This window comes from Pseudorca crassidens, chromosome 21 (genome assembly GCF_039906515.1).
Source record: "Pseudorca crassidens isolate mPseCra1 chromosome 21, mPseCra1.hap1, whole genome shotgun sequence".
NCBI classification, from domain to species: Eukaryota; Metazoa; Chordata; class Mammalia; order Artiodactyla; family Delphinidae; genus Pseudorca; species Pseudorca crassidens.
In genome coordinates this window covers 26425934-26450653 of record NC_090316.1, presented here as the reverse complement: position 1 = coordinate 26450653, position 24720 = coordinate 26425934, and the positions used below count along the sequence as shown (strand labels likewise).

General features: G+C 49.0%; 2 protein-coding genes across 14 annotated transcripts in view; one reads left to right on the top strand and one right to left on the bottom strand.

The window, feature by feature from the left end:
• TDRP (testis development related protein) overlaps positions 1-9773 on the top strand; it is a 49674-nt gene extending 39901 nt beyond the window's left edge. Inside the window, exons 1-4 of one of the 3 annotated variants that reach the window (XM_067722027.1) lie at positions 2504-2625; positions 2905-3000; positions 5376-5479; positions 7224-9773. In XM_067722027.1, coding sequence (XP_067578128.1) covers positions 2938-3000; positions 5376-5479; positions 7224-7569 — 513 coding nt within the window. In that variant the 5' untranslated portion in view covers positions 2504-2625; positions 2905-2937 and the 3' untranslated portion in view covers positions 7570-9773. Of the gene's footprint in view, positions 1-2503; positions 2626-2904; positions 3001-4905; positions 5261-5375; positions 5480-7223 lie in introns of those variants that run through there. The other 2 variants (XM_067722028.1, XM_067722026.1) reach the window with 2 other exon arrangements.
• Positions 7129-24720, bottom strand: part of FBXO25 (F-box protein 25) — a 63599-nt gene continuing 46007 nt past the window's right edge. For 4 of the 11 annotated variants that reach the window (XM_067722013.1, XM_067722015.1, XM_067722014.1 and 1 more), the window contains one exon: positions 24240-24451. In XM_067722013.1, coding sequence (XP_067578114.1) covers positions 24326-24451 — 126 coding nt within the window. In that variant the 3' untranslated portion in view covers positions 24240-24325. The other 7 variants (XM_067722019.1, XM_067722020.1, XR_010939603.1 and 4 more) reach the window with 6 other exon arrangements.

Below are 24720 nucleotides of genomic sequence, written 5' to 3'. Positions count from 1 at the left end.
TTTAAATTTAATTATTGATAGGCAAGACACTTTGTTAATTTCTTTCTGGCTATGTCATAGATCCATTGTTACTTGCTTTTTATCCTGCTCTCTTTTGTTGTGGTTTTTGTTTGTTTTTTGGCTGCCTTGGGTCTTTGTTGCTGCGTGCGGGCTTTCTCTAGTTGCGGTGAGTGGGGACTGCTCTTCGTTGTGGCGCTCGGGCTTCTCATTGCAGTGGCTTCTCGTTGCAGAGCATGGGCTCTAGGCACACGGGCTTCAGTAGTTGTGGCACGTAGGCCCTAAAGCATGCAGCATTCAGTAGTTGCAGCACACGGGCTTCAGCAGTTGTGGCTCGTGGGCTCTAGAGCGCAGTAGTTGTGGCACACGGGCTTAGTTGCTCCGTGCCACGTGGGATCTTCCCAGACCAGGGATCGAACCTGTGTCCCCTGCATTGGCAAGCGGTATTTAACTTCTATTTCTTCTCCCCCTCACATTTTAGGTTACTGATATTATAGTTTACATATGTTTTATGTTGTATATCCAAGGACAGATTATTGTAGTTATGACTATTTTTAGTACTTTTTTTCTACTTTTAAGCTAGAGTTGTGATTTATGCACCACCACTACTACCATATTACAGACTCTAACTCTGACTATAAATTTACCTGTACTAGCGAGTTTTACACTACCTTCCTGTCTTTATGATGTTAATTAGAGTCCTTTTATTTTGCTGATGAGCTCCCTCAGCTTTTGTTTGTTTGGCAGAGTCTTTATCTCTCCTTATTTCTGAAGGACAGTTTTGCTGGTATAGAAATCTTAGTTGACAGTTTTTTCTTTTAGTATTTTATAACATTTTATAATATTGTATGTTAATTATAATTCAATAAATAAAAATTTTAATAATTAAAAAAATATTTTGAATATATCATCCCATCCTCTCCTGGCCTGAAAAGTTTCTCTTAGAAATCTCTCCATAGTTTTATTGGGGGAGGGTAGCCCGTTCCCTTGTATGTAACTTGTCTCTTTTCTCTTGCTGCTTTCAAAATTGTTTGTCTTTGACTTTTAACAATTTAATTGTGTGTCTCAATGTAGATGTATTTAGGTTCAACCTATTTGGGGTCCTTTGGGTTTCATAGATCTGGATATCCATTTCTCTCCCCAGGCTTGAGACATTTTCAGCCATTATTGCTTTAAATATACTTTTGTCCCTTTATCTTCTCCTGGAATTGCCGTAATGTGGATATTGTTGTTTCTGACTATGTTGCACAAGTCCCTCTGGCTTTCCTCATTCTTTCTTTTTTTTTTGCTCCTCTGACTGGATAATTTCAGCTGTCCTGTCTTCCAGGTCACTGATCATTTCAGTTGTTTCTCTGTATTGTGAAGGCTACTTTTGAAGCTCTCACTTGAAATTTTTCAGCTCAGTGACTGTTTTTCAGTTCCAGGATTTCTGGTGTGTGGTTTTCCTTTTGGTTTTGATGGTGTCTGCTTCTTTTTTGAACTCCTGTTTTGTTCATGTGTTGTTTCCTAATTTCATTTAGTTGTCTGTTATTGTGGTTCACTAAACTTCATTAATAGGGTTATTCTGAATCCTTTGGTAGTTCACAGATACCACATTGCTTTTGGGTCAGTTACTGGAGCTTTCTGAGTTCCCTTTGGTGGTGTGACATTTACCTGCTGTCGTGATGCCTGACTCCTTACGTTGTCTTCTGCGCTTTTGAGTGAGTGGGTTCTTCTTCCAGGCCTTATAGATTCTTTGCTAGAGACAGTTCTTGAGCAGCTTAGTCTGGGTTTCTGGACTTGTCAGCTGCTAACGTGCTCAGGCAGATGGGGCTTGCTATGCGTGTTTACTCTGGGGCAAGGCCACTATCTGAGCCCTGGGCCCTGAGGTCCTGTTGGGTCGGGGGGTTGCTGCTGGCTGACAGTGTTCAGACAGGTTGGCTGGCTTGGTTCTCTGCCCACGTTGAGCCTGTAAGAGGGACCGCAGGGCCTGGGTTCTCTGGTTAGGCTCCACAAACAGCCAGGATGGGACGCTATCCTCAGCAGTAGAGGGGGCTGTGCATTAGCTTCCGTGCCCTGGTGGGGCAGCAGCGTGGGCCTCAGGGTCTGCCCAGCTCAATGTCTGGGGTCCCAGATCTTACTGGACTGTGCCTGAATTCCCTGGCTACACGGGGCCACCGGTTCTGCTCTGCAGAAGGGAAGAACCTCGGGCTGTGCCCTCCACTCAGTTGCCACTGTAAGCAGGGCTCCTGGATAGACAGCACAGCCTCCTGTGTGCTCTGCTCAGGGCCCCTGGGCAGGCGGGCTGAAGGCTGTACTCAGCTGTGGGCGGGCCGTGGGTTAGTTTCCCCTCCCAGGGGCAGCAGCTGGTCAGGCTCTTTGTGGTCTCGACTCAAGCTGACCCACGCCCCAAGTTCCCTTGTCGGATGGTGCCGCTGGTTTTGCTTTGTGGGTGATCAGCTCTGCCTGTTGGACTCTGGTTGGCAAGGCTGGGAGCTTTACTCAGCCGTGGGCAGTGCTGTGAACTCACTTTCTGCCCAGGCAGAGCGGGAGGCCCGGAGAACCCAGTCGGGCTTTGTGCTCACGCGGGGCAGTAGACGAGGTGTGACAAGACCCTCCTGCTAAATTGCTCCAACAGAACGAGTTTTGGTAAGTTATGGATGACAACTTTCTTTCTAGGATTCCATAGATTTTCCTCCCATGGGATGTGAAGTACTTTTTTTTTTTAACGGAGTTATGGGCACAGGGAAAAGTAATTCTTCCTTGTTCGGAGCTGGAATTCATTTTCTCATCTCTTTTGGACAGCTTCTTGGGTACTGCTCAGTTTCATAGCGTATCACCTGTGTCTTCATTTTGGGGTCGTCCCTTTCTCCTGGCTCTCGTCTCACTTATAAAGAATTTTTTTACCCCTGGCCCTTCTGACTGCAGGACGCATTTGAGTTTGTCATCTGCCCTCTGAGGATGGAAACTTCCTCACCCCACACCGCGAACGGCACCTGCCCTCCACACAGCCCACCTTTCCAGGTGAGCTCAGGAGCGCTTCCACGTCCACGGGCACCCTTCATGTGGCGCTTGTGGAGGGCAGCCTCCCTGAGATCAGGGGCAGAGCCCTTGGGCTGGGACCTGCTGGGTGGCTGCAGTCATGTCTGTGGGTGACATCCCCGTGTCCCTCTCGGGGTGCAGTTCAGGTGTAAACGTGGGCACTGCAGGCAGAGCAGGTCTGTCAGTGAAGGAGCGGTCTGGCTTTGACACATTCTTCTGGGATCGTTAAGCCCAGCGTGACGGCCGCGCTCCTGTAGGATGTGCCTGGCCCAGGGTGGGCCTCCCTCAGGCTGCCGGCGGGCCGTTTGCCCCACACTGTACGTGAGCGCTCACCACTCAGAACTCCTACTGCTCTGTCTGTAGATGTGACATCACTTGTCACTTAGTAGTTATCTGCCAGCAGAGAGAGGTTTTCGCACCTGGTCTCTCTGATTTCTTCCAGGTGCTGTGTCAGCTGTGACCTGGGACATCTGCTTGTTGGGGACGTGGAGCCTCGCTCTTACGTCACCTGGCAGGTATTGCCAGCCCTTGAGTGACGTGTGGCAGTGGGAGAGGTGTCCTGAGTCCCCACAACCAGAGGCCTGGATTCACATGCCGGGGACAGATGTGGCATCCAAGGGGGTGGGGTCACCTACAGGTTCTGAGCCCGGCCGGACTAGGGGCACCAAGGCCAGCCCATGGAGGGAGAGGCGGGAAGAAGGCTGCCCTTCTTGAGGGGCAGCAAGGTGGAGGCAAGCCTGGTGGGCAGTGTCCAGTGGGAGGTGTGGGTGAGGTTAGAGCTCAGGGTCTGACACGGGCCCTTATGCTCTCCACGGAGAGGTGGTGGGTGACAACCAGAGAGCTCTTTGGCTCACATGCATCCCTGCACCTGCCCAGAGGGCGAGCGCATCTGTGTTTCCCAATTACACGTGAGAAGAAGCTGGGAAGGGAGGGTTTAGAGGCAGAGGAGTAGGGAGAAGGGGGAGAATGCCCTAAGCCAGTGACACGTTCCTGCAGGGTGAGCCTCCCGGACTGAACGGCACAGGTGGTTTGTGTTGAGGTTTTTACTATTTTAAACGTTTTTAGACGCTCCTTTCGGTGGTGGTTTTATCTCTAGTTTCCCCCAAGCTCTGGGGCCCACATCTAAGACTTACCATCTCATTTAGATCATCTCAGCGATTTGTAGTAAGTTTCTCCTGTAGGCTACAGAGTGGTTGCCCTAGAACTCTTTCCCCCCGCCCCCAGTTTTATTGAGAAACTGACACGCGTCACTGTATAAATTCCACGTGTAGTATGATGCTGTGACTGACATACGTCAGGAAGTGATGACCACGCTAGGGTTAGTTACCACCCATCATCTCGTGTAGATACAGGAAAAAGAAGGAAATAGGTTTTTCTCCTTGTGATGACAACATAGGATGTACTCTGTTAACAACCTTGCTGCACAGGCAGAGAGTGGGTTCCGTCCAGATCACTGCAATAGAGCAAGTCATGCCAAGTTTTTGATTTCCCAGCATGTATAAAAGTTGTGTTTATGCTAGATTGTAGTCTGTTAAATGTGCAGTAGTATTATGTCTTTAAAAACGTAGACACCTTAATTAAAAAATGCTTAATTGCTAAAAAGCATGCCAACCATCATCTGAGCCCTCAGTGAGACAATCAGCCCTGGAGGGGCGAGCGCGGCAGGGTCGCAAGCTGTTTGTTTCCTGTTCTGCGGATGGTCTCACACCACTGCTCGCTTGCAGCCTCCTGGTTCAGGTTTCAGTGCTGCTGCATTTTTAACATTTCAAAGCATTTAAAGCCAGGTCTGCCCTACGGGAGATGCCCTCCTCCATCCCCTTCAAAGAAAACCAGCTGCAGCTGGTGTGATTTTTGGGCTCCAGGGACGTGAGAGTGGCTCACAGTAAAGGCAGTTAACACGAGACTTCTGGAGATGTCCTTCCTTTTCTCCATTCCTCCCTTATTACTGTATCTCTTTGAATCTGAGATGCCAGGCGTTAATTACATCCTGATTTCAGAAATGAAAAAGTAGAAAATCATTTGTCTTAGAATAAACAGAAATGCGTGGTTTCTTCTCAAAGTCCACCTGGAGGTTGGTGCAGCCCCGCACCTCGTGTCAGGAGCCCCACCGTCCCGACTGGCTTGGCGGCAGTGTGGTCACTGATCGTCTGTTATTAAACGTGGGTGGGTTTACCCACTGTCCTCACTGGGTAACGGAGATTACCTGCAACTGATGGGAAAAGTCGCTGTGCGGATACGGCAGGTAAGGAAATTGGTTCCAGCTTCTGTGCTGAATGCCAGCCCCGCAGTTACTGCATAACAGCTGTGACCTGTTTATTCACTATGTCAGATGTGATCTTTTTTTAACCTTTTATTAGGTTCAGGGAGCGAGTTTCCGAGGCTGGAAAGAAGTGACTTCACTGTTTAATAAGGATGACGAGCAGCACCTGCTGGAAAGATGTAAATCCCCCAAGTCCAGAGGGTGAGTAGCTGCTATCTGGACAGCAGCCGTTCCAGCGGCGGTGGGGAAGCAGGGCAGTGTGCAGGGACGCTGAGGGCTTCCTTCCCCGTGTGAGGAGACAGAAATGAGTCGTACTGATTTTGACAGTAAGCACTTAGAAAGATTATGGAAAAGTGGAAAAAAAGCTTCTCTGACCAGCTCTCAAACTTTAACAGTAAATAGAACTTATGAGCCTTAAAGCAGCTTGTAGCCATGCTTAAGGTGTGTAGTAGTTTCAGAAAATCAAGAAAAAAACCCAGTTAAAAATGCAAAGATTGATTGTAAACTGTAAAAGATTTTAGAAAATTGGGGCTTCCCTGGTGGTGCAGTGGTTAAGAATCCGCCTGCCAAGGGGAGGGGACATGAGTTCGAGCCCTGGTCCGGGAAGATCCCACATGCTGCAGAGCAACTAAGCCTGTGCACCACAACTACTGAGCCTGTGCTCTAGAGCCCGCAAGCCACAACTACTGGGCCCATGTGCCACAACTACTGGGCCCATGTGCCACAACTACTGAAGCCCACGCACCTAGAGCCCGTGCTCTGCAACAAGAGAAGCCACCGTAATGAGAAGCCTGCATGCCACAAGAGAAAGCCTGTGGACAGCAACAAAAACCCAACACAGCCAAAAATAAATAAATTAAAAAAAACAGATTTTAGAAAACTGAATATATTTAAGCTGACAGTGCTGCTAATTTATTATAAATATTTTGAAAGTTTAAAAAATGTATTTAGGGAGTTCCCTGGCAGTCCACTGGTTAGGACTCTGCGCTTTCACTGCCGTGGGCCTGGATTTGATCCCTGGTTGGGGAACTAAGATCCCACAAGCCATGCGGCATGGCCAACAACAAAAAAATGTTTTTAAAGATGAAAATATAAGTTCAGTGACGACCTAGTGGAATTGCCAGTGGCAGGTGACTCCTGGTGAGTCTGACCGTAGAGAGGCTTCTCTCCCGAGGACCGGGTGCCTCGGCAGCACTCATGACCCCCCAGCACTGTCTGGCCCTCCCCTGCCTCTGACCCCGTGGTCGTGACCTCATGCGCCCTCTCTGCAGGGACTGTGTAAGTCGGTCCTCTTGGATGTCAGGGTGGCAGCTGACAGGGGGCCTGAAAACACGCCTGTGTCCTGGCCCCTCGGTCCAATTAAATGAGACTCTGAAGGGGTCGGGCCTGGACGCCGGCGTTTTTACCCGTGTCCTGGGGATGCTCCCGGCCGCCAGGCTGGGGGACTGCGGCCAGAGCCCTGAGTCGTGTGTGAATATTCGCCTCCACAGTCGGCCGTATTTTCCTCAGAGCGCACAGCGCTCTGAGCTCTGAACATCTGAGGCTGCAGCTCTGAATAAACCTGTGGAAAACTGAACCTGTGGTAAATGGAGTAACCCCCCGTTTCTGAATCTGGACCTGGGGCTTCTTTTCTCAGGTTGGTTCAGAGACGAGCTCGGCCTTCCGTGTGGCCTTGAGACAGTCTGCTTTTTTCTCTTCTGTTTGAGAGTGACTTTGCATTTTGCCAAGTCTGGTACCTTAAATACAGCGTTCACAAGTTTCCCTAATCATGTGTAGTGACTGCTTTTTCCTTATTAATATTAATATTTCAAGTTTTACGTATAAATCTGTGTGAGCTTTCCAAACAAGACTTTTTTAAAAAAGAACCTTTTATTTTATAAAATAAACACAACTTGAGGCTCTGAGATGATTGATCACCAACACTTAACTCTTTCGTCTCCTGTAGAACTAACTTACGATTAAAAGAAGACTTGAAGACGGAGAAGAAGTCTGGATTTTGGGACAATTTGGTTTTGAAACAGAGTACACAGTCTAAGAAACCAGATGAGATCGAAGGTTGGGAGCCACCAAAACTTATTCTTGAAGACGTGGCAGCCAACTCGGGCGACCCCATGAGTGACCGTCTGTCCGGGCCGGGCTGGGAAGAGGACGCCAGGGGCTCCACCAAGTACACCAGCCTGGCCGGTGCCGGGAACAGCTCGCGCTGGAGCCTCAGGTCAGCGGGGAAGCTGGTCAGCATCCGTCGGCAGAGCAGAGGCCACCTGACGGACGACTGGGAGGAGCTGGAGTGACGGCCCCACTCCTGCGAGTTCACAAACCAAGGTCTGCCTGATTTTGCACCTTTGTATCTCATTTCATTCAGATTCCTAGAGTTTGCTGTATCACAGTGTGTTTTTAGTAGAGTATCAAGTTTGGTCCTTCCCTGATGAAAACTGCAGAGAATCTGCCCTGTGCTGTTTTATTTGGACTCTCCTCTTCAAATGCTTACTTAGGAAATTCCTCAGTGGACACGAACAGGGACCGCACATCAACTGCCTTATGTGGAAACGTCCTCCTGTCGTCCACGTGTTGCTGAGACTGGAGACGTGAGGTTTGCTGCTGTCCGGGAGGAGCGCAGTGGTAATTTGCATTTTGCCACAAAACCGTCTTCCTGTGTCCTCGGTTGCAGTTCTTTGTTCCGTGTCTTGATCCCTTTCTCTGCATGTAGCACATACGTGTAGTCTGTGACACAAGAATGTAGCAGCTGCGCAGTTCTCTTCTGTTGCCAGAAACCTGCAATCCAGGTGTAAAATGAATCTTCCAAAGGTCATGTTACATTGTGTTAACTCTTCTTTTGTACTAAATTTTAAAATACGCAAGCAGAATAAACCCTGGAGAAGCAAAGGCTGTATCTGATCAGCGTGAATGCACTGTCTGCAAACGCGTCTTCATCTCCAGCCTCCTGTACGCGCATTAGATGATGACAGTGGTTCTTACCTTGAGGTTTTATTTTTATTTCTCCTGAACTTTTAAATATTGATCTTATTTTCTTCTAAAACTTTGTTCTCGGTTTTTGATTGCAGATCAAAGAATGCTATATATAAAGCATGGATCAGTTTTAGTAACCTGACAGTTAATTTTGTTTGGAAAATAATAACTCGCTTGTTAAGAGTTAAAACTGTATGTAAAATGATGAAAGTGCCTCTCTTCTCTAACACCCAGGGTTTTGTTTTTCCAAATGAGAGACTGGCTGGTTTGGGCACGTCACTGAGGCATCTCGTGTGTCTCCAGACTTGCTCTCTGCCTCCCTGATGGACTGGCCCCGTGGTCAGGTACCCGTGCACGTGTGTCCTCAGCAGGACAGCTCCGATCCACAGGAGTACGTGTCTATCTCAGGTCACGGTGGCTTCACAGAGAAGGTATTGGGGTTTTTTGGTTAAAAACAAAAACCTCCAGTTACACTGTGCATTCCTCTCTTTAAAAGCCACTGTCCTCAGTGTCCAGTTCTGTGCTGTTCGACGTAAAGGGGTGCCATTTAGCATTTCTGTGGACTCCGGGGGGTGACAGTGTCTGCCTGTCATCTGTCATTTCTCAATCAGTCATCTGTCTACACTCTGTCATCTCCAGCCGTCTATGTACAATGTATACCTGTCCTCTAACCATCTCTCTCTGTCTACGTAGCGTCCATCAGTCATCTATGTCCATCTTTTTCTAAGAGACAAGAAGTTTACTTCACTGAGCCTTGAAAGGGGGACATGTAAGTGGTGGTAAAATCCAGTTTGCGTTAGAACCTTGAAATGTTAATACTGGAACTGAAAACCGTGTTTCCTCGGGGAAACAGTTCAGTCCATAGACTGTAGTCCTTCTCCCTAAAGAGAAGCTTGCTGTGGCTGCAGACGAGCTCCAGGCCGTCATTTACGCGAGGATTTTAAAGCAGGAGCCGCGGGCTTGTCTTGGGCTAATCCTGTGTTGAGGTGCAGGGAGGCAGACCTCGTGTCCGAGGCTCTAGGCAGGGAGCTCAGCACGGTGGTGGGGACAGTGTCCTCACTGTGGGGAGCCTGTGCCCGTGTGCTGCGACGCTCAGTGCCCGTGACACACCCGTGGTGCACAGCTGGCAGAACAACTCTTCATACCATTGTTCCTCAAAACCAGACCGGGGTTGGAATATGCACATAAATCACACTTATCTACAAAGATAAACGTAAAAATGAATTTTTCTTCTGTTGTATCTGATTAAACAAAAATATTTGTGGGTTTTAATATAAATATTTATTGGTATGCTTTGGGGGAAAGATATTTTTTCTTGATAGAATTTACCGAAGCATCTTTGTTTTGTTCACTGGCTGATGAGAGAAGAGGTTTGTTTGAATTCTGTAAAAACATAGCTTCTCTGTGTGAAGAGTGAAGTGTCTGCTCTTTCGACTGTCGTTTTTAACAGAAAAGTGATTGGCTTCAAAGAAGGTTGAATTCTTAATGCTGAGGTTTTTTAAAATAAAACATGCTTTCTACACTCTGACTGTTAGTTTGCACGGTTACTGGCATCTGCTTCCGGTGACTCAGTCACTCAGAGCTGATGGTGCCCGTCTCGACACCTTCAGCCTCATTTAAGATGCCAATAGAATGTGTAGACTCACAAATAAACGACCACCTTCAGCCTCAGCTGTCAGGGTCATCGTTTGTGGATCTGAATGGACGCTGTTTGGGAACAGCAGGCGCTGCGCCTGCCCTGCCCTGGGCCCGCTTCCGATTTTACTGCAGTGACTCCACGAGTTAGAGCCTGAAGCAAGCCCCCCCTCAGCACCCAGCTGACAGGAGGACGTTCTTTACTTAATCATCTTCATCTTGTAAAAAGGTTTCCATCTGTTTTTCTCAAACAGTGGCCTCTTCTGGAGAGAAACCCTGACCTCCCTTAGGGACTGGATGACCACGATGCCGTCTCAAGCCAGGTGACACGTCCGAGTCCCACCACCTTCCTTTCCCGTGGTGTGCGTGTTTCTGCCTTTCCCTCGCTGGTCTCCTGGCCTGTCCCTGCCCTCGTCCCCTCTTCCTCCCCTCCCCCCCACCTCACCCACTCCTGCTCCCGTCCTGCTCTACACCTGCCTCTGGGGGCGTGTGCTTCCGCTGGTGGTTTCAGACCCTGAACCTCAGGTGCTCACTCACAGACATACGTCACCAGATATTTTCTGACTGTTGTCACAGGCCGGGGACTTTCTCTTCTTTCTCCCCATTTACTTCTAGCCATTTATATATATATACTTTCTAGTTTTTATGGTTCTCAGTTGATATTTGAACAAAAGAAGGGCAGGACACTATTTAATAAGCTTTAAAGAAATGAATTGGCTAAAAATTTAACTTTGTGATAAAATAGTCCAAAGGGGGGTACAGACGGTGCTGAATGACTAACCAAGGGACCTGCTGCTGCCACTGCTTTCTTCTGGCAGAAGAGCGGTTCTGGGTGATGGATGCGGGGCAGGAACGCCCTCCGAGGGGGTTTCCCAGCGCCTGTGCCCTGAGGACAGGCACCGTCACTTCCTAGTAGTTGCCGCTTCACCACAAGGGTCTGATGGGGCTGTGACCCACACGTGATGCTGTCGTGGTGAGTGCGTGTCCTCACGGCTGTGTTCTGTAGTTTGTAATCGTGGATACAGGACCCAGCCTGGTCCAGAACTGTCTGCAGGGCACCTCCTGGGTCGCAGGGTCCCTTGGGGCTCCTGGGGCAGGGGGGTGGGGTAGGGTGGTGGATGGCCACATCCTGTCCCAGCCTGGTCCACTCGGTGCTGGCCAGCTGTTAACGTTCAGCCAGCTGAATGCACCTGTTTTCAGAAAAAGCGCTACTTTGTAACCTAAATGGCTTTCGATTCATGTTGTGCAGAGTCACGTTGCAATGAAAAATTACCAATCTTCACTAATAGCAGAACAAAGTGATGAACTATTGATAGATTTTGCCCACTGTTGAAAAATGTAAAATTTCTACTGAAAGAAGCCGTCTCAGGATTTGGAAAATATTTGAGCTGTGTCCTTTAGTAACAGGGTGATGAACGCAAAGGTGGCCCCCAGGGTGTGAGGTGTCACATGGGTCTAGAAGGAAAGCCCCGCATAGCTGGGTAGCACCCCGGATTTGGTGCCCCTGATGAGGTCATCGTGTTACCCTGGAAACAGTGGCCCAGCACCCGACTTTCCTCAAACCCACGGGGAGAATGACGTGGCAGACGAGACCTTTTAACGGTTGCATTCGGATGAGGGATTGCAGGTGACTTTCACCTCTATGTTTTTCACGCCTTCTGGGGTATTTTGAAAAATCAGTTAGACAAGCGTACAGACCGTATTAACAAGCAAACCAGCTCCGCTCTGGGTTTTTCTAACCATGTCGTCTCCCCGCTGTGTTCGCACAAGGACAGGTCAGGGCGCTGCGGCTGGGCCTGAGGTCATGGGAAGGTGAGGTGTGGCCGGGCCAGCCCTGCAGGGGGCCCTGACCCGCTCCGTAGTGAAGCCATGGGGGTAATAAACCGAATATTGGCTTCTTCCCTGTGAGGAAGAGGCCGTCTTTTCTGACCGAGTGTCTGTGTTCCAGTTCCCAAGTGGCGACTCTAGCCTTCATGCAGAAATTCTGAATTTAGAAATGGTGGCTTTAAACAGAACAGCAAGGGAGAGATGACACGTGGCTGTGGCGTGTGCATCTGCCTCGCGGGGGGAGGGCGGTGAGGAGACCTCAGACTCTGGCGTCGGGCGAGGGTCTCAGGCGCCGTCCACTCCACTCCCTGGTGCCGCCCGGCCTCCTGCGGGGCACCTGGTCCATCGGGGCTCCCAGAGGCGGTGCCGCTGCGCCCGTTTCCCAGATGATCAGAGTGAGGCTCCGAGGGTATTTGTGCCCAGGCACTCATTGGACCAGGAGCTGAGATCCAGGTGGGGAAGCCGGAGGCACCTGCTGTTCTGAGGGGTCTGACGTGTCCCCAGCACTGGTTGGGGGTGCAGGGCCTGGCTTCAGACTCACAGGGACGGGGTCTAAATGCTGGCTTAGACCTCGGGAGGCCACACAGTTTGTCCCTCGTCGCAGAAGGCGTGGCTGGACAGGGTGTGGCTGGCATGGAATGCGGTGGTGAGGGCCAGGCGAGGCTGCGGGGCGTCTGGGCAGGTGTCCCCACCTGGCGGTCCCTCCTGGACGGGTGGAGCCCCCTGCCCGTATGCACCGGGCAAACGTTTTCATGAAGCGGACGGAGCATGGGATTCAGTGGGGTGAGGAGGCCGTGTAGCTGGTGGACGGGAAGCTGAGAGGCTGGCAGAGTTTGGGAGACGTTCCTGGGGCAGCAGGGGTGCCAGGGCCTCGGAGCGGGAGGTTACTCCAGATCTGCAGGCTCTGCGAGGCTGGTTCAAGGAAAGGGGCTCCTCCTGGACTAAGCTTTTCGCACCTGTCAGCCACCCAGGGTCCCGATGGTGAGGAAGCCAGCGCCCAGCTTCCGTGCATTCACAGCTCATCCAGGAGAACCATCCCCAGTGAAACAGTCATTCTCCTTTTAACAACAGGAAAGGCCACGCTCGGCTGTGAACAAGAGTCCCCACACCTCGGTCACTCTGTGGGTCCTGAGGAATTGGGGGCCCCCGGGTCTCAGTGTGTGTGGGAGTGTTAAGAGTTGTGCTTTTTCTGTACAGCGTGTGCCACTCCTGAGCCCGGTAGCAGCAGGCATGTGCAAGGGAGGCCAGATTACACCTAAACCTCTAAGTGGTGGTTATTTTTCATAATTAACCCGTCACATTTCAATTTGGAAGTGACAGGCATTTCAGTTTTTAAAAACTGTATTATGGAAAATATCTATGCAAAGGTAAGAACAGTGCAGTGGGCAACTCAGCCACTGAGATTCCACAGTTGCTGAACGTGTCATATTTGCTTCACGTGTGTGTTTTACCTGATAAACGATTTCAAGGCTGAGATATATATTCACCACTTAAAAGTAAATTACAGACATCGTGACGTTTCGCTCCTGAATGCGTACAGCATGCATTTCTAAAAACGAAGCTATTCCCCCAGCATAACTAACTACTACGTCAATGGCACACCTCACAAAATTAACCATTCCCTAACATCATCCGATACCCATAGATACAGCCAGGTTTTCCCAGTTGTCTGGAAAATGTCCTTTTAGCTGCTTTTAATCTTGTCCTCAAGACCACGACATGGTGTGTGCATTGTGCCTGGCCTGCTGCAGGGGCTCAGCCGATACTCAGGTAGGTGTGAAATGTGGGCATGGGGATGACAGGTTCCCTCCCGCCTCGCCTGCCTGCAGTTGCCTCTCTCCGCCTGCAGGAATGTGTGTCTGGGGACTTGCTTCTGTACAAATCCACCGCTTTGTGCTGGGTTCTGATACTCAAGAGTCCTTTCTCTGGGTATCGGCCAAGTTTCTGATTCTGTCCCAGGCCTCTGTCATCTGTCTTCTGGTCGCCAGTCTCCCTCCAGGGTCTTTGGCCTCAGTGAAGTGGTGGACAAGTTTATATAATTAGAAGTTAATGTCTCAGCATGACTTTTCAGAATTGCAGAATTTAGTGATAAAGGCAGGGTAGAATTTTAGCTTTCAAGAGAGTTGAATAAATCTGGAAGGGGGTGGTGATGGGAAAAATATCATTTGCTTTGAGTTTTCTTTCTGAGAAGTATTTCTTTCTTTAGAGGCTAGGGTTTCAAAATTCTCTTCTCCCTAGAAACTTAGAACTGGCTCAGTAAGCTAGCAGGAGGATGCCAAGAATTTTTGTTCTGTAAGAAATCTCCAAAGCTCAACATGCAGAAGCACCTGGAAGACCAGCTTCCCTTGGGAACCAGTGAGCAGGGCCCAGATGAGGGCATTGCTCTCCCCCAGGAGATACGCAGCTCTATTCTAGTACTTCGCTGTTTCTCTCACTTTATAATTTTGGGTGCTTACAGATCTTCAAAAGGCAATGTGAGATAAAATACTGGAAAGATATCAAAATGTAAGTAATTACCTTGAAGTAGAATTATGGGTAGCATTTTCTTTTTTTTTGTATATTGGCTTTTTAACAAAACTTTTTACAGTGAATATAATTACTTTTGTGATAAAAAAAACAGGGCGACAAATGTTGTTGAAAAAGTAACACCTCAGTTTTTAAATGGAAAATAGCAAACATATCCAAAAGAAGAAACAAAATTATATAAATCATGGGCTGGCACACTACAGCCTGGTGGACAACTGTGGCCGTCCCCCTGTACTTACTTATATGGCATACAAGTTAAGAATGTTTACATTTTCAAATGGTAGAACAACTTAAAAGAATAATATACTGTGACACATGAAATCCCACAGACTTTAATTGCAACACTCGCTATCAATGTCCCCCACGCAGCTGAAGTCTGAGTTACGTATAGATTGTCTATGGCTGCAAGAGAGAATGTGGGCCCTGGAAAGCCAAAAATATTTAACACCTGCCTCCTCACAGAAAATCTGCTGAACCCTGGTGAAAACTCCTTCATGTACACATCCTTCCCCTCTACAGTTTTCAGCTCCTGGCCAGTCTTGTTTTATCTTTAGTCACCCCCTAGCCTCAATCAAGAGAATTAACTATGTTAAAGTAAATCCCATAATCCTGTAATTTCATCATCTTCATGTTGTTTAAATTAAAAAGTTGAGAATTTACCAAGAAGATGTAATAATCATAAACATACATGAACAAACATTAGAGCTTCTAAACATATGAAGCAAACACTGAGGAAAGAAGAGCCAGCTCTATATTATAGTAGGAGACCCCAATACCCCACTTCAAGAAGAGACAATATCCACCATTAGATCAATCAATTTAATACACGTTATTATACACAGAACAAAGGAAAAACATGATCATTTCAATTGATGCAGAAAAAGCAGTTGACAAAATTCAACACCCTTTCACGATGGAAATACTCAACTAATTCTGAATAGAAGGAAACTGCCCCAACATTATACAGCCATATAAAAAGTCCCAGCTGACACCCTCTCAATGCTGAAAGACTGAAAGCTTTTCCTCTAAGATCAGGAACAAGACAAAATGCCCACTCTCACTACTTCTGTTCCACACAGATTGGAAGTCTGCACCAGACAGAGCCATCTGGGCAAGAAAAAGAAATAAAGCATCCAAATTGGAAAGGAAGTATTAAAATTTTCTGTTTGCAGGTGGCATGATCTTACATGTAGAAAATCCTAAAGACAACAAAAAAATCAACATACAAACATCAGTTGCATTTCTATACAATAACAATGAAAAATCCAAAGAGGAAATTAAGAAAATTTCATTTTTTAATGGCAACAAAAAGAATAAAACACTTAGGAATGAACTGAGTGAAAAAAGGCTGAAAGAAAAAGACACAAATAAATGGAAGCCATCCCATGTTCATGGATTGGAAAACTTCCACCCAAAGCAATCTATAGAGTCAATACAATCCCCACCCAAGTCATAATGGCATATTTGGTCAAATGATTTTCAACAAGGGTGCCAAAACCATTCAGTAGGGAAAGGACAGTCAACACACGTTGCTGGGAAAACCACATATCCACATGCAAACGAATGAAGTTGGATCCTTACCTTATTATGCTATGTGCAAAAATTAAAACTATAAAACTCTTAGAAGAAAACATAGGGAGAAAGCTTCATGACATTGGATTTGGCAATGAAGTCCTAGATATGACAAAATGTGCAGGCACCAAAAAAAAAATAGAGAAATTGGACATCAAAATTTAAAACCTCTGTGCGTCCAAGGACACAGTCAACAGAGTGAAAAGGCAACCTAGGGAATCGGAGAGAACATTTTCAAGTTGTCTAGCTGATAAGGACTTAGTGTCCAGAGTTGTAGTAGTTCTTTCTATATTCAACAACAAAGCCACATACAACTCAATTAAAAAGAGGGCAAAGGACCTGAATAGACATTTCCCCAAGAAAGACATATAAACAGCCAACAAGCACAGGAGAAGATGCTCAACATCACTTCTCATCAGGGAAATGAAAATCAAAGCCATAATGAGATATCACCTCCCAACCATGTGGACAACTACTATAAAAAACAAACAAAAAAAGCCCAACCTCACAAGATAACAAGTGTTGGTGAGGATGTAGAGAAACTGGAGCCCCTGGGCACTGTTAGAGGCTGCACCATTGTACACTCCCACCATGGAAAATAGTATGGTGGTTCCTCAAAATATTAACTATATAATTAGCACATGATCCAGCAATTCCACTTCTGGGTATACATTCAAAAGGAAACGAAACCTTTATCTAGAAGAGAGATTTGTACACCATGTTCACAGCAGCCCAAAGGTGGAAGCAACCCAAGTGCCCATCAACAGACAGAGAAACAGAATGTGGTCCAACCACACAATGGAACACTATTCAGCTCACAAGTGAAGGAAATCCTGAGCGATGCTACAACACGGATGAAAAGACAACTACTTTATGATTCCAGTTACATGTAGTCAGATCCATAGAGACAAAGTAGATGGTGGGGGCCAGAGGCTGGTGGGTGGGGAAGGGGAATTAGTGTTTAATGGGGACAATTTCTGTTTGCAGAGATAAAAAGTGTTCTGTAGATGATGGTGGTGGTGTTTGCACAACAATGTGAATGTACCTAATGCCACTGGACTGTACACTGAAACATGGTTAAGATGGCAAATTTTATGTGTATTTTACTGCAATTAAAATTTTTTAATGACATTTGAATTTTCTATGTAGATTAAATAGTAAAAAGCTACTTGCATTCGTCTGTGCAAATTTCTCAAATGACTGTCAAAGAAAAGTGAAAATTTTATCCAAATAATAAAAACAACATAGTTGAGGTGTCTCTCCTGTCTGACACAGAAGAACAAACACCGTGTGTGGAGAATCTCGCCATCCTGAGCGAGAGACACGTGAAAAGCCCTCTCGCGTCCTCAGGTGGCTGTGCTCTGAGCACCTCTGTTCTCCATGTGGGCCTGAGTCGGTGCTGGGGGTGGGGAGGGCAGCAGAACCCCCAGGAATACGCCTGAGAGATGCATGTGCCAATGACACCCAGAAGGTGCTGGCGAGGGGGCACTGCAGTCACACCTGTGTGGTGGGAAGGAGCAGGCCACACCAGCCATAGCAGGGGTCGGGAAGGTGCATGTGGCACGTCCCTGCTGGGATTCTGGGGGGCGCCCAGGGGACACTGTTCTCCAAAAGTGAGGGTCTGCTTCCTCTGCAAAAAGGGACAGAAAGCAGAGCTTGTCGGGAGTGAGGTCAGAAGACACGACCACACCCAGATAGGAGCAGGGGGGTGCGAGCTGAGAAGCAAGTGGATGTCGGGCCTTTCAGCCGAGCAGGTGTCAGCAGCAGGAAATCACTGTGTCCCTCAGGGTTTTCCCTCCCAGGTTTGCAGATCCTTGGGTATCTCACCGGGTGGGGGTGATGCTGCGTTTGGTGGGGAATACAGGAAAGGGAGAGGAGTGAAGCATATGCATTTTCTCACACCGTTAATGAAAGAAAGAAATGTCATAAGCCAAGACAGCTTCTGCCTTTTCATCTGTGGTTTTCAGCACACTTCCTTCTGTAACTATGGAGGAAAGCAGCAGATGAAGTTTACAGCCTGTTTATTGCTAGGTTAGGGCCCATGATGAAGAAAATGAGCTCTAACCAAGATACGTCTCAGCTATCCCGTTAAAGGCAAAGGATTTTCCAAAAGGGAGGATGTCACTAAACTGAAAACAGACGCTTCTCAGTAACTTCAGTTTCCAAGGAATTATCCTAATGCTTAAAGGAGGACACACACCAATTCTTCACAAACCCTTCCCAGAAAATGGGAGGGAACACTCCCAAGGCAAGCCCCTTCTAGGAGGCTGTTTTCACCCTGATACCAAAACCAGACAAAGACTCACCAGAAAAGCACAGCTAATCTCTCTTGTGAAAATGCTCAGTAAAACCAGCAAACTAAACCCACCAACTGTGTATGGAAACCACATGGGACGTGGGCCTGAAAATGCAAGGTTGGTTCAACACACAAAAGTCAACACACGACCACCTCTGTAGATGTAGAAAGAGCACTCGAAAAAATCTAACATCCTTTCATGATTAAAAAAAAAAACAAACACGTCAACAAAGCGAGGCTGGATGGGAGCACCTCACCCTGATCCAGGTGTCCACAGAGAGGCCCAGCATGCACCACACCCACAGGCGAAGGGCAGGGAGCCTCCCAGGAACATGCTAGGATGTGTGTGCACTGCCATCCACGTGCATGGGGGTCTGGCCGGAAAGCTGGGAAGGAGAGGAGAGAGGGAAGGAGGGAGGGAAGAAAGAAGGAAAGGTGAAAAGCCACCTCTATTTGCAGAGGACACGATGTATATCCACGTCCTAAGGAATCTACAAAAAATACCGCTAGGTTTAATTAGCGATTTCAGCAAAGTTACAGGATACAAAATCAGTATACAAACACCTTACATGAGCATTTTGTTTGATTCTGTATGTTTGTTAGAATCTGTATGATTCTAAAAGCAGCATTTACAGCAGAAATAACATCAAATCCTTCAATACTGTCCCTAAAGGAGACATGGTTCTCCATGGACAGCCCTGAGCAAACGCACAACAGATGCCATGAAACTCCCAGACTAGCACCTGGACCTGCTGCAGAACCTAACGTGGCTCCTCCTGGCCCATGAGTCACAACCCGGGTGAGAAAATGTACCTCAAGGCAAAGGAAGACGCCACAGACTTCCAGATGCCACTTCCTGAGGGTGGCAGTTCCCGCAGGAGTGGCTCTGGGCCCACTCCTGGCCGTGCTGAGAGGGTAGAGGGCGTGCAGATGACACATCGTGGGGAGCGACACCGTGCAGCCCGAGTCTGGTGAGCCCTCTGATGGAGCCACACTCAGAAATGACACATGAACCTGCAGCTCAGGACGATCCCTCCCTTCCTGTTCACGTCATCTGATCTTCCGTAAATGAGTGATCAGGACCCAGGAACTTGTGTGCCTGGAACTCTCTGCCTGCCCCCAAATGTATCCTGCTCACGCCCCCTCCCAGTGCTGCGGGCTCAGGCACACCTGCTATAGGTTTTGCCAATGCCTGTGTGCGGTTTTGGGTCCAAGCACATCTGCTGCCTCTGGAAACAGGCTAATTAATAGGGGGAACAGCTGGACTCTTCTCCCAAGACTTTTAATGTTATCTGGGGAAAAAACTCACTTCAAGAGGTTAACGTCCTCCTAAGAAGAAACTTATACAAAAAAGACTAACACCCCAAGAGTAAAACAGGCAAAGAACACAATTAGGTAATTTGCCAAAGCAAAACAAAATACAGGGCTTCCCTAGTGGCGCAGTGGTTAAGAACCCGCCTGCCAACGCAGGGGGCACGGGTTCGAGCTCTGGTCTGGGAAGATCCCACATTCCGCAGAGCAGCTAAGCCCATGTGCCACAACTACAGAGCCTGCGTGCTGCAAACACTGAAGCCTACGTGCCTAGAGCCCATGCTCTGCAACGAGAAGCCACCAGAATGAGAAGCACGTGCACCACAATGAAGAGTAGCCCCCGCTCGCCTCAACTAGAGAAAGCCCGCACACAACAATGAAGACCCAGCTCAGACAAAAATAAATAAATTTATATGTTAAAAAAATACAGAAACAACTCGCCAATAAGCTTTCAGAAGACATGTCCTACCTCATAGCCTCTTCACGTCCATCTCCGGGGGAGAAAGATGCCGCCTTCCATCCTCGCCAGTGCTCCGGAAACATCCTTACAAACAACTGACTCCTTTCCCTGGTTCTGCTTCTCATTTATCGTAAGGAGATCAGCAGATGCACACAGGTGCACAAGTGGTGATGCTGATCACAAAGTGATCTGTTCCAGCTGTGTGGTACCAGGTCGCCAGTAAAAACCATATTTTCACAAACACTTTTGAAAAAAAGGCTGGTTATAAAATGAAAACAGTATATATGATGTTTACGGTTTTATGAAAAGCTTTCACCCAATACACACAGAGGGAAACTATCATTTGACAATTAAGCATAGTCTTGGCTGTGTCAGTTCAGCACAGAATGTAGTGAAAATACACTCTTTATTTACAAATATGCAAAACAGCAAATTTCCATGTGCTAAGAAGGAAGTAGAAATGACTTTGCTTGGGTCCTTGACCCTGTTCAGTCTCCCCTACACCTGCCGGGGCCATTCCTGCATTCCTTCTGGCAAGCACAGCTATCTCTGGGTGGCAGGGTTATATGCAAGTTTTATTCTTTTATAAACCTTTATTTTCAAAATTTTCTAAAACGTACATGCAATACTTTGAAAATAAAACAATCTTTGAAAGGTTTCAATAAATGATATCAAAATCATTGATACTACTTCCTTCAGTAAGATGCAAAACTGATGAAGTTAAAATCGGTAGATAAACATGATTTATTACTTTGCCTGCAAAAGGGGATTCAGAGCAGTACAGTGCAGGTCACACTGGGCTGGCCCCCAGGTTAGGGCCCCTGCCTGCCAGCATCGGGCCATGAGCCCAGGATCACAGCCCCAGACTCACGCCTTTGTGGGTCTTGGATGTCTGCACAATTCACAACCCAACGCTGAGCACCCAGAAGACATGCACATACTTCCCTGGGTTCCTTCTGTATCCAAGGGGATTCATATGGACACGACCAATACAGTTAAAATACATCTCAAGAAAAATAAATATTCTGCACAATGTCCTTACAAGGATCAATGATCTATCCCCGCCCCCGATCACTACAAAATCAGGAAACTATCATTTGACAATTAAGAAGCGTATGCTTGGCTGTTAGTGTCAGTTCAGCACAGGATGCGGTGCTGAAAATACAGACTCTTTCTGAACCACATTCACAAACATGCAAAGTTGCACATTTTAATGCGCTTAGAAGAAAAGCATTTTTTAAAGAAGGAAGTAGAAATGATTTTCCTTGGGCTCCCTGGCCCCACTTCACGGGTGGAAACAACAGATGCTCCCGCCCGCAGGTGCCAGGGCACTTTTCCACGTCCCTCCACGCCCTCCAGCCTGGGCACCAGGTCACGGCTCGGTCACGAAGGACGCGTCCTACCACGCTGCCCAGGCCACGGCGCGGTGGGGCCCTTAGAACTTGAAGAGGTCGATGAAGTGCTGCGGGGACACGGGCGTGAAGCAGCTGTCGGGGTCAGCAGCCGTGCAGGGGTGGCCCGAGTCCTGCGGGAGGAGTGGGTTGTTACCACACGGGGCGTGTTTCTGGAGGGAACGCAGCTCAGAAGTCACCAGCTGCTTGTTTAAACGCGCCCCGGACCCCACCACAAAGGTGCGTGGACAGCAAGCGATGAGAACTACGAAAATGAAGGCAGCCACACGGCTCCCCGGGGGAGAGACTTCCCGAAGGAATTCCTGCTCCAGTGGATGGGGAGACGGGCCGCCCTGAGTTAGGGCCCCAGAGGGAGCCCTGGGCTCTGCGCCCCCGTCCTGGCCGCGCTCCTCCCCTCCCGCCGTGGGTCAGGGTCCACCCCGGGACCTGCTCTGGGCACCGCCCACCCCACTCACCAGAGGGCCCAGCACTGCGTCCCGCAGCAGAAACGGGGCTCAGGTCAGGAGACAGAGCAGCCTCAGGACTGGGGGCCAGTAAGGCCGGGGACCCGGCGGCCAAGTCTACACCCTCCCTCTGGTCTACAGGGCAGCTCATGGGACCCCCGGTCGTGGCGAAGCAAGCAGGCCAGTCACACATCAGCAGAGGGTGCGGCCTGAGGGGCACCAGCCTCCTGGGGACGCGCGCAGACGCGGGCAGAGCAGGAGGTACCTCGAGTAATAAAGCAAGGCGGCAGTCCTTGGAGACGGCGGAGAAAGGGTCAGGAAGGAGTGCAGAGAAGGGAGGAAAAAAGGGAAAACAGGGTTATTAGGAAGAGCCAGACTGTACTTAGCATTTAGGCTGGATGTGTATTATTTACGTAAATGGCTAAAATCATCGGGCAGCTGAATCAGAGGCACCGTCCAGCACCTGAAGGGCCACCTGGGACACTGCCACAGTTTCCACTTCCTCGAGTCTCGGACTGACAACTGATGAGGCTGCAGAGCTACATAACCGTCGGAACTGTTCACTGAAAGTGCACAGAGCGACACTGACACATACGGTTTACACTGCAAATATTTATGGCAGGTTTCTCAGAAGCTCCCTCATTCCCTCTTTGCTGTCTGAGAGTCAACTCCGTGGAATTCAGAGCACGAACCAGACTCCACGCAAGCCCAGGCACCCCAGAGTCCGGATCCCGCGTGGACCCCTGCGCATCCACGGTTTTCAGCTCGAGGTCAGCACCAACCTACAGCTCTCGCCTCTTGCCGGCCCGGCCACCTGGCCCGGCTTCCCCACCCTCGCTGGAGATGGGGGCTGGCCATCAGCGCGGGCTGGGGCCAGCAGCCTCCCTGCTCCGGCCACAGACCCACGGTGTGGACCTGGCAGTGGACACGCCGAGACAAAAAAGGACACGGGGTCCTGATTCCCAGCCTTTAACTGGACTCATTCTGTCCGGCTTCCAACTCAGCCAACCCCCAGTGTTGACCGAAGTTCAATGAAGTCGAGAAACTCAGCTGGAGGACGGTCAGGCGGAAGGAACACAGCGGTCTCGCGTCACTACTCAGCAACCCGGGAGGGCCGGCCCACAGAAGCCAGACAGACCCTGAGCCGGCACCTGCGCTCGCCTGAGTGACTCGGCTCAGTGACTCCAAGACCGTGGTGCACAGTTCTTAAGCCCAGTATTTCCCCTTCTTTCACTTTGGAGGAGTTCCCACAAAGGCAGGTAGAAAACTAACCCCCAGACTCCAGAGAGTGAAGCCAGAACAGACAGGACGGCTGGGGCAGCTGAGAGGTCAGAGCCCAGGCCCACGTGGGCGGAAGAGGACGAGTCTGGCAGCGTGCGGGAGCCGCACCATGGCGGGTCCCCACCAGCACCCGGTGGCATCTGATGGTGTCACGCTGCTGTCTCCCCATCAGCAGAAAGTGCTGGCGAAGGTGAGTCAAAGCGCAGGGGCCACTTCTGAGCACCAGCCCCGCACAGGGCAGGGCACTGCTTAACCTTCACGACTCCACGCGGCAGGTCTGCCCCGACAGGAGGCTCCACGAGGCTGGGAACTAGGGTGAGGCCATGGGATGGTGTGGGATGAGCCGGGGGGGAGAGTCCGGTCAGCTGGGGCAACGCAGGGGGCCTTCCTCGGGAGCTGACACTGCAAGCAGTTTCCACCAGAAATTCCAGAGACTCGTTTTTTTTTTTTTTTTTTAATTTCCACCCACAGATTCAGAATAAAGTTGGAATGGCCTCTAGGAGAAAAAGCTACAGTGTGACCCCACGGGTGGACCGAACCAGGCCCTGAGGCCTGAGGCTGCATGGACATCGAAGTGCTCAGCTTTCAAGGCAAGACTGAACATTTCAGAGCCAAAAGACCAGCAGGAGACACTTGTTCTGAGTTTTCATAAACAAAAGAATCCGCAGGCCAATTCTTCTGGAAACCTAAAAAATCACATCTCAGTTTTAAAAAATCCAGAACTTCCGTGCTTCTCGATGCCTCAGCAGCACATTCTTACACCAACAGCAGGGAGACTAAGGAGGGTGCTTCTCTGTTCACTACTTCAGAGACAGGGCTCCCACACTCTCCACACTGCAACGGCATTCTTAGAGAAACGCCCATCACATCCGCCCCAGGAAGAAACACCACTGCTCCCAGTCTCTCTCTGGAATAAAGTGATCTGCTCAGAACAGAAAACCCTGGGGAGGAGCGTCAGTTCAGAGCAGCAACCAGACGGTCTCGTCTGCTCTGACTCAGCCGTGAAGACGCCTCCTCACGTGTTTTCCACGGGCACCTGCCCGGGTATGCGTTTCTATCCCTGTGATTGGGACCAAGGGCGCACAATAAGGGCTCCGCTCCATGTACTGTAATCCCGCTGACTGATTCGCCTGCGTCCCCGCGCAATGCAGCCGGCACACCGGCGAGAATGAGCGCGAGGTGCCCCTGCCCCAGAGGAACAAGGTTCCACAGAACAGCCACTGCAGCCATGTAACACATTTCTTCTTTTTAATTGTGTGGGAAAAGCCACACTAGAATACGAAACAACCAATTACCAATGACGTGACCTCCTGTTGGTCATGAGTGGGGACAGCAGGACCTGCTCGCCTGCAGCCCAGGAGGTAAAGCTCTGTTGACACAGGGACTCTCACCCCACAACCACGGATTATAGTTAAAAAAGAGCCACATTACCACGGATATAATCTGAAATGGAAACAATTTCAAGTAGTCATTTCTCTTCCAACAGTTTAGAGTCTGCCATGTAATCCATGCAACAAATCACAGATAAATGAAGAGCAAAAGAAATACACCAACAGCCAAGGCGCTGACCAGGTGGAAGGCCTGCGCCTTACAGCCACGCCCGAGGACACGGAGGGGCAGGCGCACACCGCCTGCCAGTTTCGCCACTTTTCTCCCTAGTGAAATTTCACCACGTTAACAAGCAAATTCAAACTCAAGGCAAACTATGGAAA